General features: G+C 41.4%; 1 protein-coding gene and 1 long non-coding RNA gene across 2 annotated transcripts in view; one reads left to right on the top strand and one right to left on the bottom strand.

The window, feature by feature from the left end:
* The window catches only part of SORCS3 (sortilin related VPS10 domain containing receptor 3), a 405,333-nt gene that overhangs the window by 53,408 nt on the left and 330,903 nt on the right, over positions 1–21,022 (bottom strand). The window contains exon 14 of the mRNA XM_083441626.1: positions 18,100–18,207. Within this exon, the coding sequence (XP_083297752.1) occupies positions 18,100–18,207 (108 nt within the window). The remainder of the gene's footprint in view (positions 1–18,099; positions 18,208–21,022) is intronic.
* LOC310678207 lies at positions 13,055–15,343 on the top strand. The gene is made up of 3 exons (XR_014511692.1): positions 13,055–13,263; positions 14,702–14,717; positions 15,140–15,343. It is a non-coding gene; the product is annotated as an uncharacterized lncRNA (long non-coding RNA).

The raw sequence follows: 21,022 nt of genomic DNA, 5'->3' as shown, positions 1-21,022 counted from the left end.
CATAGAGTGTGACTGCTAGAGCAGCATTAGCATCCTTTTGCAGGATGCTTTAGACTGTTGTGAAATTTGGCCTCAGAGCTCATGAGTGTGATTTCCTCCTGCTCTCATTCTGCTCTGAGCCAAGCACAGCACGGCAGAAGCATCCAACAGAGAGGAAAGCTGGGGCGGGAGGGGGGGGGGAGATAATATTATTGCTGCAGTGAATTGAAGAGAGGAAGGGGAGATAAAAACAAATCAGCATTGCATTGAGATGGAGGGGGACAACAGACTGAAAAAAGGTTCTGAGCAAAGAACGTGACACAGGAGTACTTAGATAGATGGAGTGGAGGCAATGGGCAGATAAAGGCAAGCCTGAGAAAGAATGGAGAGAGCATGAAAAAAAGTAGCAGAGAGAGAGAGAAATATGGGTTGGGGGAAGTTTGGTAAAGAGGACTTTGCCAGTGTGTACATAAGGTGTCCTTGACATTTGGAGTATGTATGTATGTATGTATGTATGTATGTATGTATGTATACCATACAGAGCCTAAATGAATAAAAATCCATCCAAAAATCAAACACTAGCTTATAATGCCTACTGTTATTTAAAAGTATTTTCCATGCTCCTGAAGTTCATCAAGGAGTTTGCTGCAGTATCCCTGATAATTTGAGATAACGCAGTGAAGAAGCTGCTTCAATTTAAAAACAAACAAACAAGGCATCCGTAGCAGCAGGAGATGTGGAACTATGCATGTGAGCAGGTATGAAAAATGTGCAAAAGCCTTCAAGATGCAGTTGGTTCACTAACATTTCTTTCTTCACCCCTGAAATGGTGGCTTTGGCTGTAAAGTTGAACCTCAAAAAATGTGCAGCATTAAGTGAATGGAGTGAGTAAGAATTGGTAAACAAAGGTAAGGTAAAGGTAAAGGTACCCCTGCCCGTACGGGCCAGTCTTGACAGACTCTAGGGTTGTGCGCCCATCTCACTCAAGAGGCCAGGGGCCAGCGCTGTCCGGAGACACTTCCGGGTCACGTGGCCAGCGTGACATTGCTGCTCTGGCGAGCCAGCACAGCACACGGAAACGCTGTTTACCTTCCCGCCAGTAAGCGGTCCCTATTTATCTACTTGCACCCGGGGGTGCTTTCGAACTGCTAGGTTGGCTGGCGCTGGGACCGAGCAACGGGAGCGCACCCCGCCGCAGGGATTCGAACCGCCGACCTTTCGATTGGCAAGCCCTAGGTGCTGAGGCTTTTACCCACAGCGCCACCCACGTCCCTGGTAAACAAAGGTACGCAAATGCAATCCTATGCTTATCTTTTCAGAACTTACTTCCCAGTAAATATGCATAGGATTACTACCAAAAGCACTTGCATGGCATTGTGGCTTTCAAAGTCTGACCTGAAAAGAGCTCAAGTCTTTGAAATAATGGGACAACAAAGCTACAACAAAAATCTTTTAATTAAATAACCCCAGGCATCAAGGTAAAAGGCCTTGTTCATTGGTCTAGCTGTGGGGGGTTTGTTTTCAATCTGGAAACTGATTGTTAGACATCATGTCGGTAGTTATTTTCTCGCCACAGAAGAGTCAGCTAGAGCCACCATTTCAAAGGGGTGGGTGGCAAGAACAGATGAGGACACAGACACCAGTCGCCATTTTGAGAAACATAAACAAAGCCTGACAATCTCTCCCAGGGGTTGAGGAGTTGGAGGAACAACTCAATCTGTTATAACTAACCAGTAGAAACAAACTTATTCTCCTGGACCCTGAGAATCTCAGGTTGAGAAGGAATCAGGAAGCCAAGTTAAAGCACTGCTTTGATGACCCATGTCCACATTTATGCCAAACAGAGAGTACCCAAATAAAGAGCCTTGCTGTGTGATATTCCTCTGTTGGTTGAGAAAATAAAGCAGATTATTGTAATTGTCTTTTTTCCCTGGGTGGAGAGCCATAGGATCACCTGCCAGTTTTCTTTATATTAGAAAGAAAAAGGGAAAGGGAACAGTTTCACTAGAACATAAAAATATTTGATTGAAACACAGCTGATTGTAGAAAGAGGGCAAATGGGGGTCAGAGCATCCCAAGGTCAGCGCCCCTGTGATTGGTCACCTGTGGCCCAGATGTCCTCTCCCTTCCCCTTAGGGAATTCCAATTGAGTCTACTTCAGCTAAGAGGTAGGGCTGGAACAATTTCCCCCCTGCCATTGATTGAAACACAGCTGATTGTAGCATGGTTATGCCAGGACCACCACACTCAGTACGTTGTACAATTACATAATTACTAGCTGCATACGTGTAGTAAATCTGAACGATGGGGTTGAAGGTACTCTGCCCTCTGCTATACCCACTCATTCAAGCTGACAAAATGAGAAAATAGTGTGCTGATGGAACTTTTCTCTTTCCTCCTTGTTATCCGCTTAAGCTATATTACATACTACCATACAGCCTTGCTGAAAACTTGGTTCACACTTGATTTAGCATCTTATGCTTTGTACATGTTTCCATTTAGTGGTCACACACACAGCTGGTGCACATCAATACAGTCCCACTGGTTTCTTTGATAGCTTTATGCCAGATGTGAAAGCAATCTGGTATATCACATTTACTAACTTATCAGCTATCCAGGAGTGCGAGAGCCTAACATTTTCTGGGCCATGGCATATTAAACACAAGCTTACAGAAAAGCCAGACACCCCACTATCGGCATTAAGCACTGATGATAATCCAGCACTGAAAGACACAGCTTTCATTTTTCCACTATCAAATTCATCAAGTAAACCCCAGCAGCCCTCACACGTATTTTGGGGAAATTTAAAAGGAGAGGGACTGATAATCCCACAGAGATGAACTATAGAAAAAAGTTCAAGTGAAAGCAAATGCATTAGCATTCTAAACATGACAAAGTACTAGCTACTCTTTAATTAAATGATTTCAAAGAAGATGTGTGTATTTAATTACTATAATTTAGACAGAAACAATAATATACTAAATGTAATTAAAGCACCAGGAATTGCAAAAGGATATTTTCCCCCTAGTTGCAGAAAAAGTTCTAGGCCAGCTTCCTATAATAAGAGCCCATCGTTTATTTAGTAATTTTTCAATGTTGAGTTGGGATTACACATTTTTTTATAAATGTTTTGAGTTGAGAATTTAGTTACATTGCAGGATTTGCACTTAGATGTACAAAGTTTGGGGGTTTCTTGAAGTGTCAAGAGAAAATAAAAATTCTTGGCCTGCTCCCCAAGTCCTATTTGATCAAGAAACGGGAAGCCTTTACTCAGTATTAGCAGCAGGAATGACATACCCATTTCCCCTTCCACTGTAGAAATGTAAAGATAAGCATAGAAATGACTTCTCTTTCACCACCTTCTTCCTCCTATAATGACCACCAATGCCTGGAAGGCAGGAGAGGAGAGGCACAAGGTATTTCACTATAGGTTTAATGCTGCTCTACTTAATTTGAATGGGGAAATATAGCTTATCATTTCAGCCTAGGATTTGCTGGTGTCCATCAAAATATTCTATGAACACATGTATACCAAATATATTGTTATAAATTGTTAACTCGGGATATGTGAACCCCTCTCTGGCTCACCATGAACATTAACTGGGCTTTTCAAGTCTAACCTTAAATACTTTTAAAGCATTCGGTGTGAGCACTTCAAAAGCCCAATTAATTGCTTGCCATCGCTTCCTCTTCGCTGCCAGTCCTGCCATCATCAACTCCAAGCCTCGCTCCTCAAAAATCCTTGGCTGGGGAAGGAGAGAGTCTAACAGATTGAAGTGAGATTGGCCTGTAGTTCCTGCATGCAGCATAAGGTGGAATGTGTTCTTTAGACATTTCCAGATAGCTGGTAATAGGAATAGCTGCTGCTGTAAAGCTGTTCTTTGCTTTCAGGTTGCCTGGGCTGCTGTGAGCAATATCTGGCACAGTGGGGGAAATGCTCACCATTACAGCTACTGGGATGCTGATACTACCACTGCTGTTTGCTATGGCTTTGTTGGGTGTCATTGATTCCATGCAGAGCTCCAGGCTCACACAAAGTATGTGTGTGTCTTTAATGTGGCTGTACTGTAGGGTTGCCATATTTCAAACAGTGAAAATCCGGACAGAAAAGTTGTTGAGCTTTTTAAAGTTTCGCCCAAAGTTGTTGAACTTCTTGGACAAAATCACTTTTTAAAAAGTTGGTTTTGAGCTATTTTTATGGGGGAAACGGCACTGCCAACACGGGCTGCCATACGTCCTGATTTTCGCCCAGACACTGCTGCGCCGACTGCTGTATTCTGGATATGTGCAGGAAACTCCAGACATATGGCAACTGTACTGGCTAGAACACATACATGAGCTGGAAACACCATTAAGACAAACTTCCCAGCAACTAAGTAAATGGTGGGGTAGTAAATGTTACTGGAGGTGAGGTCAAATCTGGAACAGAATTTGATCACTTTGCATGACCTAATTCTTCTAAATTAATTCTGGAGCTAGTTCTGGTATTAGTAAAAATGCAACAACTGTAGGATATTACATTTTCCTATGATTTCATTGAAATCTTATGTTTACTCCAAAGTTACCTGTGTGCAACTCAGTCATTATCCTTCGCCAGTTTTATTGACTTAGGAAACAGATCCTATGTTGAGTTGATCAAAATCAGAATCAGGGATTTTTAAAATAAATAAATAAATCTTTTACTTGTTACTTACTAAGATAGTGTGTATAGGGTGGAATTCAGCGCTGTGTTTTTACAAATGCTCCATTTGTGCAAACACATCAGTTTGCCAAACAGAACACCTTTCTCCCCCTGTGTGCTGTTCTGGGGGTTCTACCAACCCCCTGTGCCAATTATGGTGTGGGGGGTGTATGGGGGAAGGAGAAAGAAGAAAGAACTATTGCACAACTGGAAACCTTTTTGCAGAGCTTCCACTAACAGGGTTTGTTAGGTGAATCCTGCCCATAGACTGCTAGGCCAGGAACTACAGTGCCAACTTTGCAAGTACTGTTCTGTCAGTGATGGAAGAACACAGCCAAGTTTTCAAATCAGTAGTCTGGAAAGTCAATAGGAAAAGTCACTACTTGATTTCTCAGCTGAGCAGAACTGGATTGGAAACTATTGAGAAACAATAAATATGGAAGCCAGATGGCATTTGGACAAAGTCACCTTCCAGAATGTGTTCTTTCTTTCTTTCAAATATTCCCCACTTTGGATGGTAAAATAATATTTTACAGCCCAACGAGCTGCTAGTCTTTACATTCCTCAAATAAATGGTTAAACCCCATGAGCATCCCAAATAAATTGCAATAATGTCTCAGTCACCTCAGTAGAATGTGTAAACTTTCAGCCTTTTATAAAAAATGAGTCAAGGATGGATGCCATTAATTTGTGAGCTTTCCCCCCCAAAGAAAACCATAAACCTGGAGAAACACTGCAAATCATCTGCCGATTTATGAGGAAGTCGTTTTAAAAAGGTCAGTGGCAACAATGCCATAATTAAATCTTTCATTAATTTTTAAAATACAGTAACTTAGAAATGTAATATAAATCTGACCAGAGGACTTTGTTGGGAATTATTTAGCATGTTGTGTTATCTTCTGCCATAATCTAACATTAATAGAGATGTGCCCTTTCTTTCCTTTTATTTAAATTTCTCTGCTGAGAAGGCTTCATTTTAAAGGAAATAAAGAATAAAGGTTAATTAATCACAGACCAACCAAGGTGCTGACATACAGAGCTATTTGTGATGGTTTATATAGGATGTTTTCTTGAGGGGACAACTTCATGTCAAAATGTCAGTTTTAAACAATGAGTTTGGTTTTCTTCCTCAAAACATTTTAAAGAAAATGCATGTAGCATTTCTAAGTTGTTTTCTTCATTGCAGTGTAGAAAGACTCAAAGTTTATGTATTTGTTAAAAATTCACCCCGATAAATAATAAAATATTCATGTCTAATTATAATTTCTGTTAGCCTTACATTAATCTTTGCATAGGTCAGGCAGGTGTGCCTTGCCATTAGGCTGAGCAAGCCAGCTTTGCCTCAGACAGCAGATTTTGGACTCGTATTAAATGGCAGCAAATTGTCATTTATTTAGTTTATTATTACATGATGAGCAGCGTTTGGATTTTCTGCCACGGGCACCAAAATCTCCTCAGCTGCTTTTGAGGTCAAATTAAAAAAGACACTATAGGTGCCTAACTGTTAGAGAAATGGTTTATCTTCTACAGACAGACCAAAATAGTTTGCCTTCAGGGAAAAATGTAAAGTAGAGTTGGTTTTGCTTATTTGGGGAAGCTAGAACAAAACTATATTGCTTCTTCAGAGTCATTCTAATGACTGGAACCTCCTTCTTCAAACTTCAACACAGAATCCATAAATGTGACCAAATGCCACCTGCTATTTTGTTCTATCCCCCCCCCCCCCCAAGAAGCTGCCAGTGAAATTGGAAGTGTCAGCACAATGGAATCAGAGTAGTATGGGACAGTGGCAAGCTCATTGTAATCTAAGCATGAGTGAATGATACATCTTCTCATCCTCTCTTTCTCTGGGTAGGTTCAGTCTTCATTGGGCTGTCCTTTGGGTCCCACACATAAAAGTCTCCCCCAAAGCTGGAGCTCCTCCAAGCCTGCTGATATCTTCTTCTTGTGCAAGGATGGTGCTGATTTGGCTAAATAAGGACTAACTCTTGGAGAGTTGAGATCAGTATATGATAGACCTGTTGGTGCTTGATAAGAATTCTTTGATAAACATGTATGTATTATTATACACTACATTGTATATCAACATTTATATACAGTGGTACCTCAGGTTACAAACACCTCGGGTTACAAACACTTCAGGTTGCAAACTCTGCTAACTCAGAAGTAGTACCTCGGGTTGAGAACTTTACCTCAGGATGAGAACAGAAATCGCGCGACAGCAGCGCGGTGGCAGTGGGAGGCCCCATTAGCTAAAGTGGTACCTCAGGTTAAGAACAGTTTCAGGTTAAGAACGGACCTCCGGAATGAATTTAGTTCATAACCCAAGGTACCACTGTACTATTTTGTAGATATACAGTCTCCCGAAATAGTTCCCAACATTAAAAAAATTATAGCATCAATGAAAATTAATGTGATAAATCAGAAGTTCACAAGAAAATAGATTGCTTGGTCATTCAATGCTTGGTGATAAAATACCAGAAGGTGATGAGGACGGGGGTTGATCATTGAATTTAATTGAGTTATTGAAGAGCTTTTTAGTAATTTCCATTAGGTCTGATTCACAATCAGGTACACTTGGTGAAAATCAGGCTATATTTGGTAGCTACATTTGGCAAAACAACAACAAAAGAAAAAACTATTTCCTTTGAGACATTCATTTTGTCCTGGAACAAATGTTCATCCAATAACAACACAAGGCTGCAATCCTGAAAGATCAGAGAAGGTTCAGCACCAGCTATTACAATGTTGCCACTCTTTGTCACAAAAGCAACCTTTTCAGTCTTCTCTGAATCAAGTGCTTGTAGGAGGAGTTGATTTACCCCTGCATCAGCATATTGCTATGGAACTTCTAACCTCTAATCAAACCTTTGCGTCTGATGACTTGTTAGCATTGTTATATTGATTTTAATATTTTGTACTGTTTTTCTGAAGTGACTACTAAATTTAATAACCATCCTCAAGATGGAATCCTTTGGCACATTTAGGGTACTCTCAGGGAACCAGTGAATGGTTGTATCTCAACAACCTCTGTGATCTTTCATTCTGAAATAACAGAACCATTTTGCAGTAGTCCCATAAGTGCCTCCCATGTATGATAATCAGTCACGAACTTCTCAGGTTCAGTGTTATCAAAGAAAGGCCTAACAATGTAATTTATGGTGCCATTTCCTACATTAATCACCAGTAGAAGATGAAGGGGTTCTAGGCAATCTCAGGAAGTGGAAGAAATCTTACAGTCTAACAGCCTCTTTCACAAGGGGAAGATCTGAACAGTTAGGTGGAATCTGCAATCCAGCATAGAATTTTTGAACAGGGACCCAAGTAACAGCAGATTTAAGACTGTCTGACAACTTGTCTTTGAGTGTGGCGTTGATAACCAACAAACAAGGGACCCAGAGAGGCATGGGTCTAGCTCACAGATATCCCCCTCTCCCATGCACCTTTACTTTGGCAGGCAAGCCCCACTGAAAACCAGTCTGAACAAACAGTGAAAGACTCCGCGCCTAATGCATCAAACTCTGACACTATATTTGAAATCATGTCCTCCAAATTGAACTGAGTTTGTGTGGTTCAGTCCACAAAGAGAGTAGCAGACTAATCACAGCAGGCAATAAATGGCTCAATCTCAAAGTAGAGGCAGTCCAAGTTTACTAGGTCATTTACCACCTGGAATACAATTTAGAGAAGCAACAGCAACAAAGGAAAAGTATATCTTTCTTACTGCCACTGCATTATCTTTTTTCTTTCTTTTAAAAAAAAGTTCTGTGATGCAATCTGTCCATTTTGTAGCAAGTCAAGCTCAAGCGCCATCTGTGTTCTAGTTATCTCCCTTCCAACTTGAGCCGCTTCATGTCCCCTCTAAATCAACGGTGGTGACAAAGCTATAGGAGATGATGCCCAGGAGCAACTGTGCGAATAGACAGTTGGCCTGTATTCTGCAAGTCCACAAAACCATCAACAGAGGCATTATTGCACTCTGGGGGTGGGGGAGTCTGAGGAGATAAATTATAATGTGAACTATGGAGGAATACTATCAGAGGTAAGCAGAAAGGACACATAATCCAATACTAAAATGCTGAAGTAGTTCTCATTTCTTGTGTCCTGTTTGGGCACTCATCTGTCTCAAAAGAAAATGGGGCATGCTTCCATGAGTGAAGTCAAACTGCTGTGGTTGCAGCACTGAAGTAACCACCTCAGGGCACAAGCCTGGGCAGTGTGTATGGAGGTCCTGGCTGCCCAGACAGCAAGACCCCATCTTGGCCTCGCTGATGTGGTCCAAGGGAAAGAAGAGCAATACATTTGGCACCAGCTTGGCTGCAGGAGTTGCTGGAAGGAGGCGTACAAGACGCCATCCAACTGTCTTAGGGACTCCACTCCAGATGTATGTAGGGTTTACTCCTTAGCCTTTTCTTCTCCAGAAGATATCCTGCAAGGCAGCAGAGGTTTAGGATCAGAGTTTTCGTTCTCCTAGATGGGATACTTTTTCAGGTTGACGACCCCCTCTGCCCCAGTGTTATCCCATACATAGTAGGAATTTTGCAGGGGAGGAGGTAGGAAAAGATAACTTGGACCACTAAGGGCTAATTCACATCTGCCTGCAGATCACTTGCTAAAGTTCAGTGGATAAACCAAAATTAAAACATTTTATCTTACAACACTGCCTTATACATGCTTACACAAAATATACATAATTTAGAATTTATTAAAGAGGACCTTAAGTTGGCTGTTAAGACATTAACAGCAGTACTAATATGGTGGGTTTACCTAGTCCATTAGGACCAGGTGGGCCTCCATCCCCATTATCTCCTTTTTCTCCTTTTAACTGTAGATGTTAGTTTCTGCTATTATACCACTATTAAGTATTTACACAACCAAGTAGCAACGGCAGTCACAAACGCTATTAAATTATAACCCAAGGTCTGGAAAAGAGGTGTACCTGGAAGACTGACAAAATAAAATGCTGATGTTCAGAGCTTAGTTAATGCTTAATCTTTAGGGAATTAACACTTGACACTTGCCTCATGAAATGAAAATCTTGCTGATGGATATCTAAACCCCTTGAATTTCACAGAAAGCATTTCTGGGATGCTTCTAATTCTTTATCATCAAAAACTTGAATGTAACCAGAGAGGACAAGATGTCCTGTTAAAAACACCCCCCTAAACATCAGACTCCCCCTGCACAAATCTCCTGAACCTATCCTCCTCCCAGCCTATATCCCTCCCCTGTGCCCTAAAATTCAGCTCTGGAACACAACCCTCTGAAACAGAAGAAATGGAAATCCTGTGATGGATACAACCTAATAGAGCCATTTCTCCCCACTGTAGTAAATGGAAAGACATACAAAGCTGGGGGGGGGGGGGGATGCTTCACTTGGGATCTGAAGCATTCCCCTCTGGGGCTCTTAAGTAGGTTCCAAACAAAATATTTTTAGGTTTCTAAGTTACCTAGCATAAGCAGCCAACTAAAGCAGAGCCAGTCCTGCTTAAAAGCCATTTAAACCCAGAAAAGGGGAGCACTGAGCTACATGTGCAGCTACCAATGCACAATGCTTCATATACCACTACACAGGCTTATCCACACTTCCTCTTGTCCTGCTGCTTATCCCCAGGGGAAACTGCTCTTTAGCACTCAGTTGAAGCAAATGGCAATTGGGGTTTCTCCTGGATTGCCATTTGTTCTGATGTGTCACCAAAGAGTGGACTTTCCCCTGGAAAGAAGTGGTGCAAAGGAAAAACTACTCAGACCCATGCCTAGGAAGTGTGGGTCAAGTGGAAGTGTGGATGAGTCCGCACTTACACAAGTGACTTGGGTTCTTTTCTGTTTGTCCCTGTGCTTTGCTAGTTCAGTAGTCACCCGCTATTTGCTTTGATGTACTCCATGCCATACTTGCAAGGTTGATTCCAGGTCAGGTTCAATACAAAGCAGCTGTATACATTAGGAAGAGGCACCACTGTTATGGATGCAGACAGTAAGCAACAGATAAACATGCATGCGCGCACAGCTTTAGCTAGTAGGCTTGCCTTTATCATTGGAGGGTGAAAGCTGGGACATGAATAAAACATGAATTACAGCTCTGAAGCCAGCCTAATGGGCTGTGTAACCTCCTGATTGTTTTTTATTAGGGTTTAGATAGAATTAGCGTTCACGGAGGTCACTGGTTAAAGAGAAATTGGATGGCAGGAAAGTAAGTCAAAGAACCAGGACCTAATTGAAGCAGACACGGATTGGGAATGAGAGAGAGTAGAAGGGGAGCCAGAGTTAAATTATCTAATCATTGGCAAGATAATGCACATGGAGAAGAGGGTGGAAATAAAGGAGACATAAAAGATGAAAGATGACAGCTTAAAGGAAGATCTTCTAACCAAACACTCCATAATTCTTTCACTAAACAATAAATAGAGTCTTGGAAGAACTACTTAGAAGCCTTTCAATCATTTGATTTAATTTGTACAGTGGTCTCGAGATTGTTATCTTGAGGGTAGAGGGTACAACTTAGTGACTATATACTCCAGCAAAGTAAATAAGGCTAAAAATTATGGGGGAAGTGATGCATGGAGAGAAACATAAAAATATTCATAGAAGTAAACTGTACATAAAACAATAATTAATGTATTCTGAACAAGTTGTGAGCTGGTATTAAAGACAAGCTAGTCTTTAATGGATCCCTGCCAGGCAACAACTAACCTCTGTGATATCATGTAAAAACCCATCACCACCACCACACACACAAAATAATAACAATTAGAATCACTGAGCAAAAAGGACCAGGAGTTCATCTGCCCATACTGAGGCAGAATTCTCCCTATGAACACAGCAGCCACAAGAAGCCACACCATCGCCATGCATCATGACTAAGGGTGATTTAAGGTTGCTCAGGCAAGCAAGTTTTACCAAAGCAGAAGTCATATGGTGGGGAAGGAGGAAGAGACATAGTGGCTTGGAACACATGAGATGCTAAGCCAAACCACAGCTGGTTTTGGGGAAATGACTACTGCAGATACTCCTTAAGCATGTAAAAGCTGTATACATCAAATGGAAACATGCACATATGTGAAAAATTTATCACCAAATTATTACTGGATGAATTGATAATTGATCATTTGATCTGGGTAGTGCTTGATGAGGGAGGAATTTTAAAGAAGGAAGTGGAGTGGCTAGGCCAGACAAGGTCTGCCTGAAAAGGTGGGGTGGCCTTCTACCTCATCCACTTAGATCATTAGAACTGTCTGAATGACAAAGGGTCTCTGGTTAAAAGAGTAACAAGGGAAGAAATTCATCTGAAGTCATCATGCACATCATGTATGTCAGAACATATGTCATCTGTATATATAGATATGTGTAATGTGTCGGCAAAGATTCTGTTGTCATCATAATGTAGTAATCAATGAGGGCTACAGTAAATAAGGAAAGGATCAGCCTCACACACACTGGTTTTCACCATCATTGGAGGCCCATGATATAAGCATAAGGAGAGCTCTTCTGAATACACCCAAAGGCATGATTCATCCAGCATCCTATTTCCCATGGTGGATAACTAGATGTCTCTGGGAAGCTCAAAAGCAGGACATAAAGGCAATAGCTGTCTCCCACCGTTCTTTCTCAACAAGTCCTATTCAGAGGCATCTGGAGGACAGCGGGAGATGTTTCTAAAGCAATGTCTAAATTGCCCATTGTAGTCTTTATTTACAGCATTATAAAAAAAAACCTTATCCAGCTAGTTTATTGCACAGAACAAAACAAGGGAAAATTAACTGATGGTAAAATAGTAGCATGAAATACAGTGGTACCTCTGGATACGAACGGGATCTGTTCTGGAGCCCCGTTCGCATCCAGAAGCAAATGCGAACCGCTTCTGCACGTGCATGGGTTGCGATTCGCTGCTTCCGCTCATGCGCGTGACATCATTTTGACCATCTGCGCATGTGCAAGCGGCGAAACTCAGAAGTAACGCGTTCCATTACTTCCGGGTTGCTGCAGAGCGTAACCTGAAAGCGCTCAACTTGAAGCACATTTAACCCGAGGTATGACTGTACACAGACTCTAAGCAATGAGTATTGAGTTGCCTCGACAATTCCAGATGGCAGTGGTGGGCACCCTTTCCCCATCGGCAGACGGTGAGACAGAGGATGCTTCACCTCTGCGGTCACACAAATCCTTCCCTGATTACAGTACATACTTCCTCTGCTGCCCTAGTTCTCAGCACAGTGGGAGGGAAGGATGTGGGAAAGAGAAAGATGCATCAGTGAGAGAGACCACTCAGTTTCTCCACTTGTGACATGCCTGTGCTCAAGTGTGACAGAAATGCTTGAGCATGCTAGGCAAATGGGAGTTTTCATGTGTGCCTAGTATGGATGTAAACTGTTGTCAATTTTATCATGATGTCTATCTGCTAAAGAAAAGTCTTTCTCCCATTCTGTTGCGCTCACGTTTTGCATTACAAACCACAATCTGACCCATTTTTTTCCCCAGGGGCAAGTCTTTATGAAATTAATGTCAGTAACCTTCTGGGGCTCTTCAGAAGAACAGAAGTATCCACCTGTTTGAATCTTAATTATGTCTATTCAAGTCCCAATGAATTCAATGGTGCTTAGCCCCAGGTCAGTAACATTAGCACCCCAAACTGTTCTCACTATCTTTCAGACATCCCAGGAAAAACATAAACAAGTTACAGGTTAATATATCCTAGCAGCAATAGAAGATTGCTCTAAGATTGCTCTACCAAGTGTGAACCATTGATAGTCAGAATTACACCCAACAGTGTGTCATGGATGCCCCAGCACAAAAATGGTGGCCATAGGCAGCAATTAAATAGAAGCCATTACACTGCAATGGTGAGTAATGTCACAAAAAGCCAGCCAGACCCAGACACCCCCCCCCCCACACACAGACACACATGGAGAGGGAGAGGAGAGAGAGAGAGAGAGAGAGAGAGAGAGAGAGAGAGAGATGCATTGTTCTCTTCTCTCAGTGGAGTGCCTACAAATGCACTGAGAAAGATTTCCCACCTAGCTGTGATGGAGACTTCTCAAAATAAGTGAAGGAAATGAGACGGACAGGAGAGACCCAGATGCTGAATGCTAATTTATCTTAACAGCTACAAAGAAGATCTTGATTCCATCTCTGTCTAGGTGCTGAAACCGTTTAGAAAATAGCCATTCAACTGCATAACAATGGAAGAGGCATTTTCCTTAAAGGGTTGGCATGAGTGTGAAAACACAGCAAATGACATGCCAAGGAGTGATCTCCAAGCTACCAAATACGCCAAGTGCAATTAGCGGCATAATCTGCTGAACATATAATTACAAGGGTGCTCTATTCAGGCCGGATTTACAGATTAGTCAGTTGGTTGCGCCTGCAAAAAAAGGAAAGAAAGATGGGAAGAGACATTAATGGAATATCAAAATATAAGTTTGCTGAACGACAAATCAAGGCTTTAGAAGGGGGGGGGCTTCTTCCAAAATGTGTCTCCGATGTTCTAAACAGCTTTGTGTGACATTTGCTTCAAAAGGATTCCTGGTTACATGAAAAATAGCTCTGAACGAGAAGAGAGAGGGAACTGAGCATTAATTTTTAATGGAATTTCCCCCAAGCATATCATTCCTTCCTTGTTTTTTTTTTAAATTTATTCTTCTGGGTTTTTTGTGTTTTTCTTTGCTTATTCTTGTTCATGAAAGGCTGACAGACTCTCAGCCTTGACAAGGGACATTTCCATTCTGATCAAAAGCAGGTACGGCATTGATAGCAGAATAAAAGGCTTCCACTCTGCAACATATTCTTGTGTCCGCTTGCCTAGTGCTTTAGGGCCTATCCCAAGGACAGAGCTGGACTCTGTGGTTCAAGGTTCAATGATAAAATGAAAAGAGGAGAGCCAAGCCTCTGAATCGTGAGCCAGGCACTGTTGTCCAGCCTCATATAGCCCTGAAAACTGAACTGTGAACTGAAATCTAGACTAGCTCAATTGTGCACTTTGTAGTCTCTTATCAAAGCACATTTGAGACAGAGTTATGTTTGCAGCCTGAAATGCTTTATCTTTAGGGAACAGAAACATCTCGTAAGATTATCTTCATCATGAAGCTTGGGAAGCCAAGCATTTGGAACAGAGTTAGCCAGTAATTCATTCTACATCAATATGGGGAAACCCATCATAATGTGGTATCAAGATAAATCCTCGGGTAATTGCTTGAGCAATTAGTACAACAGGCTAATTATCTATGTACATGCATTTGGCTTTAAAAGAGGTTGCAATGGAAATGGGAGGGTGCACTCCACACACCCCAAAAGCACATTAATGCTAAACATGCTGCAAAGGAATGGAACTTTTCGGCCATTTTGTGCCAGTTCTCAGTTGTAGAATGGATGCTTTCTGTTTAGAGGCTGCTCTTGCCAGAGGGTTCAAAAAGTTATAGAAGGTAAATTTCAAGAAGCTGAAAGGGGAAGAGAAACCCGGGTACAACAGGGCCCAGAAATCAGAAGATAGAAGCCAAGATGGAGAGTGTTGCAGGGGATCTAGACTTGAGAGACAGAAGAAGCTGAACTGAAAGCAAGAAGACTGTTAGCTGCACTGCCAATGAACTATGATGAGGTGAAATAAATTGCTTTATTGCTAAGTCTTGGCTACAGTAGGGAAATAATAGACTATTGTCATGATGTGAGCTTTTGGGAAAGCTAAATCTAGGGAAATATCATTGTATTTTATACAAGCTATTTTATACTGACATGATGATGTCTCCTAGGTTAGGAAGTTTTCAGCTGTCTGGAAATGCTGAGTGTATGGAATAAATTTACCCAACGTAGATTGTTCAGTGCTCGCATTGATAGCTATCCATACTCCCCTGCTTCTGTCACACACATCCAGAACACTGGCTTTCACTTGACATCATTTTTATGAAAGCAGAAGCTGGGGTGTGTTTTTCTTTTCCAGGTGCCATACCTAACACTCATCCACCCACCTACACAACAATTTTGCTATAGATAACGACTGTTTTCACATTTCCAGTGCAGCCACATTTCCTTGGAAATAAAATCCTGACATACCTACAAACAAAAAAAGAGGAAGAGAAACAGACCATTTTGTGAAACCGTAGCTTTGTCTCCTGCTGACATATCATTATCCACTGGACAAACTGAGAAGCCACTGCTAACAACATAATAAGGAATCTAAGCACATTGCACTCTCTCAGGTGTGAAGTAGCCAAACCAAGATAAAGCTTAATGGCTTGTCACTTTAAAATAAGCTGTTTGCCTTTACCAAATATGCTGGCTGAATCCTTTCCCCTGTAGTAAGATTGGCTTAGTACTAGAAACGGCATGCTTCTACAGCGTACTTATTTTAACATAGAGTTTCTTCGCCTTGTTGCACTAGAATACAGTTTTTGAAAAGGAAATTGGTAGTCCAAGCAGGTTAATGTAAAGAGATCTCCCCACTGTTCTTGTCAATGACTCTTTTAGAGTCTGAAAGCAGCAATAATTCTACATTAAATTGACCAGAGAAGTTCTGAAGGAGTAGATGCAGCAGCTGCAGCAGCAATCCAGCATAGGGACCTGAGCCTCCCTAGAACCTGGAACCAACATCCTATGCCCTTTTCTGTGTGACCCCTCCAAGAGATATTTATAGGGGAGTAACAAGAGAATAGGGACGCGGGTGGCACTGTGGGTTAAAGCCTCAGCGCCTAGGGCTTGCCGATCGAAAGGTTGGCGGTTTGAATCCCTGCGGCGGGGTGCGCTCCCGTTGCTCGGTCCCAGCGTCTGCCAACCTAGCAGTTCGGAAGCACTCTCGGGTGCAAGTAGATAAATAGGGACCGCTTACTAGCGGGAAGGTAAACGGCGTTTCCGTGTGCGGCTCTGGCTCGCCAGATGCAGCTTTGTCACGCTGGCCACGTGACCCGGAAGTGTCTTTGGACAGCGCTGGCCCCCGGCCTCTTTGAGTGAGATGGGCGCACAACCCTAGAGTCTGTCAAGACTGGCCCGTACGGGCAGGGGTACCTTTACCTTTACCTTTAACAAGAGAATAGGCTTTTTCCATGGCTGCCCTCCACTCAGGGAATGCTATCCCCATGGAAGTTTGCTTGCCACTGACTGTCATCTTTTCAATGCCAAGCCAATAAATAATGATGATGATGATGATGATGATGATAATAATTTATTATTTATGCCCCACCCATCTGGAGGGGTTTCCCCCAGCCACTCTGGGCAGCTCCCAAAAGAATATTAAAAACATGATAAAACATCAAACATCAAATCCTACCATTTGGACAATATAAATGGTCTAAATATCCATAGCTGTTTCTAGTGTTCATTCTCGATGTAGATGAGTATCATGGATGAACACTTTTAGTTTATTTGCCTTGTTTTAATGATATGTACTATTGTATTTTATTTTTCTTGTAATTTGCTTTGGGATTCCTTTTGGCTACGTGAAGTGATGAATAAGTTTAATAAACTATATTTAATAAAACTAATAAAAAAGCTACTGCCTAATAAAGGTCCTACAGCTTGTTCAGACATATTCTTAGGTCCAGACAAGAGGCGAATATGGATGAATAGGAATGGGCAAATCTGTCCATTTTGGTTTCTCATTTTCCCCCAATCTTAAGTTCAGTTCTCAACATTTCCACATAGGTTTTTGATTATTTTTTAAGGCCCTCAGGAAAAATCACCAACTTTTAATTGTGAATTCCCCCTAATTATCTATGCAATATTATCAAATTTCTGCAAAACACTTTCCCCTAAAATGATGCATCTTTGTATGTTCCTTTCACTAATATATACATTTATATTTCACTCTTGTATACCAATATGCATGATTATACACATTACTTGGCTGGAGAACTGCATTTCAAAATTCAGAGGAAATTGCATTTCAGAGGTTGGCTGTGTTTTGCTTTCAATATTGTGTTGGAAAGTGTGAGTGCAAACTTGAATTGCAAACTTAAAATGCAAACTGAATTGAATTTCTCCTTATCCCTACAGGTAAGGCTAATGTTGGGCTTAATATCTGGAGCTATTAAGGGCTTATAGGACAAAACAAATGCCTCAAACTGTGCACTGAAAATCAAAGTTCAAGGCACAAATGAGATGGATGAGATAAACTAAAACTCCCATTTACCGTGAGCATGAAAATCAGGAGCATGTCCACAGAAATCAGATTATTTAGCCACTGCTTATAAGAGAGAACTGGTGACCTAGACTTTGATCGGTTCTGTAAATAAGGGGAGCTTGTTTCTGCATTGCATGCATTTGATCTGGCATCCAAGGAAACCATGTACTACAGAAGTGCAACTATCAAAGCTGTTGGGGGTTGGGGACAGAGAAGATACAATTATTAACGAAGCATAAGAGCCAGCATACAGGCAGCCTCGCCCTGAAATGAACCCAGCCAAAGAGGCACAAACCCACTGTCTTGCCAAGGCACCTTGATTAACTCTGCAACTTACGTCATTATCTGTGATTCTATGCCTGGCTCCACGAGGGACCCATCCACAAAGAGAGGTTTTGATGTGAAGCCATATTTATTCCAGGTCCTTCCTTCATCGAAACTCACCCTGGGATTGAGAGAGAGGAGATAAATGCACATAAAAGGGTTTCACTGGAGCCATTTCCAAAGTAATTAAGCACCTTCTGAGGATGGTGAGCGACAATAGCTGGATTTATAAACAGGCACCAATCTTCACTGCCTTGACTTGTGATTAATTAATGCTGTGCTTTGAGGCACTTTGAAGAAATAACGTGCCATGGACAGTTATCAAAGTCAAAGAGGGATGGTGCTGCCCAAATTGAATACCGGCTTAGCTCCAATCAGGAGAAATTAGATCCTGCAACAGAAGACGTCACTTCAGCAAGTGCAGGCAACTATTGCCTATTAGTTTGTTGCTTTTTTAAAAATAATCAAAGGCAGGCTTTATGTTCTCACAAAAGTTTTACCACATTTACTATTTTGAACACTCTATGCAAAATTATTCTTGATTTAAATATGCATTGTGTTAGGTACAAAGTTAAAACTTCAACTGTTATTCAAAAAGGAAAGAAACATAGTGTGAATGTATTGCAACTCTGCGAGTAAGTATGTATGCGGACTGAAATATGAAAACTCAAGCAAAAATAAATAAATAAAGTGTTCTGGGAATACAACACATTGAATTATCTTGTCAAACATCACTGAACTACTTGAGGAATCCAATCTTCTGCTTTCTGGTATGACCTGACTTAACCCACACCTCCAGGACCAATCTATGGTCCTGTGGACAATGTGATCTACAAGCAAATATTCAGACAGAGTTCTTGTTTTTTGTTTTAAAGAAACATGAACAAAAGTGTGTGTGTGTGTAAGAAAAATGAATTTAGAAATCTGCATTTTCAGATAAGATCAGCTTTAAAACATGTTTTCAAAAACATATTAAAAGGGTTTTTTGGTTTTTTTTAAGTACAGAAATAGATAAGTTTATGAGTGAGCACATGCAAAAGTGACAGAGACTGGAAAACTTGATAAGGCAGTATACATGACTGCACATATAAGCTACTGCGAAAAAGCAGTCAACACAATTGCATCAAGATTATTTCTGTCAATATAATTGCGCCAAGATTATTTGCATATGCACAGGAGCACACATGCACACCAAAAAACATGTAAAAAAATCCTGATGCACTCTTATGCACAATAGTATCAATATTACTTTTCTCCTGTTTGATCAATGCACGTCCGCTCACCAGTAATATAAAAGAAGAGGGAAAGCAATTGAATTGGAGTAGGTGGAGCCTGAGGCAAACCATGCATATTCCAATTCCAGAATTAAACATAGAAATTATGCTAGTTATAGTTGGAGGAATGGAGCACAAGGAAGAACAAACTACACATTTTCATTGTCTAGTGAATACAGCTGCAGCTGCTGACCTTAACTATACAAAAATGTATATCTCTGTTTGCAGGTGAGCATACATAAGTGAGGTATTTTTATGTAAGATGGCTAAGAACTATGCTTGGTCCCTTCGGTAGGACCAAACAACAAGTGATGGCCAGTCATGTTGAAGGTTTTCTCTGACATTTTTATTTACTTATTTTTACAAATTAAATGTGGCCTCAGAGGTCGCAATTTGGAAAGGAGGAACAAGGGAAAGGCCAGATACAATATCACCACCCCCATTCCTCGCACAAACACACACACACACTGAGGGGGGGGGAGAGATTTTTGGTGAGAAAACAATGGGAGCGGAAAAAGTTAAGAAACCCCTCCCTTTACACAAATGCCCCCAGGTGCAGCCTTCAAAGCTGCATTTGATTTAAAAAAATAAATTGGAGAGGAACCACACAGAACTACCACACAAAGTTATTTACAATGGGTAGGATTTTACTCTGCTTATTCCACTGTAGTTCGTGGCTATATTTGATATGAGATTTCTTTTTCCCCTGCAGAACTGTCTTCACTGAGTTTTGGATTCAAAAAGCAGAAGCCCCTGTGGAATCCACACTATCCTTCTGTAAATCCCAGAAAAGCCAAGTCAAAGTCTTAAAGTCTTGATGGTGGAGGATGTTTCATAGAATCAAGCCTTGGGCAAACCTGTCAACATATGGTCCGTCTCTTTCAAATATTTTTTCACCTCTAATAACCATTCCATCCCATTCCTACATATATACCCTCCTTCTCTCATAACACTAGAACTCATAGACATCCAGTGAAGCTGGATGGCTTTAAAAGACGATTAGACAAATGATAATTCTATTCATGGCTACTAGCCATGATGGAGGCTTTGCTCTGCCTCCACAGTTGGAGGCAGTAATGCTTCTAAATACCAGTTGCTGGAAACTGCAGGAGAGCAGAGTACTCTTCTGCTTAGCTCCTCCTTGCAGGTTTCACACAGGCATGTGGTTGGCCACTGTATGGGCAATCTATCCAGAAGGTATCTGTATTTCGAGGAGATAGTGCTCTAACTTGGTTATCATTCCTGCTCCGGTTAACTCCCCCCTCTCTAAGCTCTTTGATGGCTGAAGAACAGCCTTCAATTTCCTAGTCCTAATCTGTTGGAAGGAAGCAATATTGCTGGGTACCTTCTTTTGATACTGGACATTGTTTGAAGAAAGTAAGGCATTGGGAGATATATTGTTGTTGTTTAGTCGTTTAGTCAGCTTGGTCAAACTCATGTTCGTAGCTTCAGGAACACTGTCCAACCATCTCGTCCTCTGTCGTCCCCTTCTCCTTGTGCCCTCAATCTTTCCCAACATTAGAGTCTTTTCCAGGGAGTCTTTTCTTCTCATGAGGTGGCCAAAGTACTGGAGCTCAGCTTCAGGATCTGTCCTTCCAGTGAGCACTCAGGGCTGATTTCCTTAAGAATGGATAGGTTTGATCTTCTTGCAGTCCATTGGGA

The sequence above is a fragment of the Podarcis tiliguerta genome, assembly GCF_965153285.1.
Source record: "Podarcis tiliguerta genome assembly, chromosome: 5".
Taxonomy (NCBI): Eukaryota; Metazoa; Chordata; class Lepidosauria; order Squamata; family Lacertidae; genus Podarcis; species Podarcis tiliguerta.
Note: the sequence above shows the minus strand (reverse complement) of the source record. Positions and strands in the feature narration are given on the sequence as shown.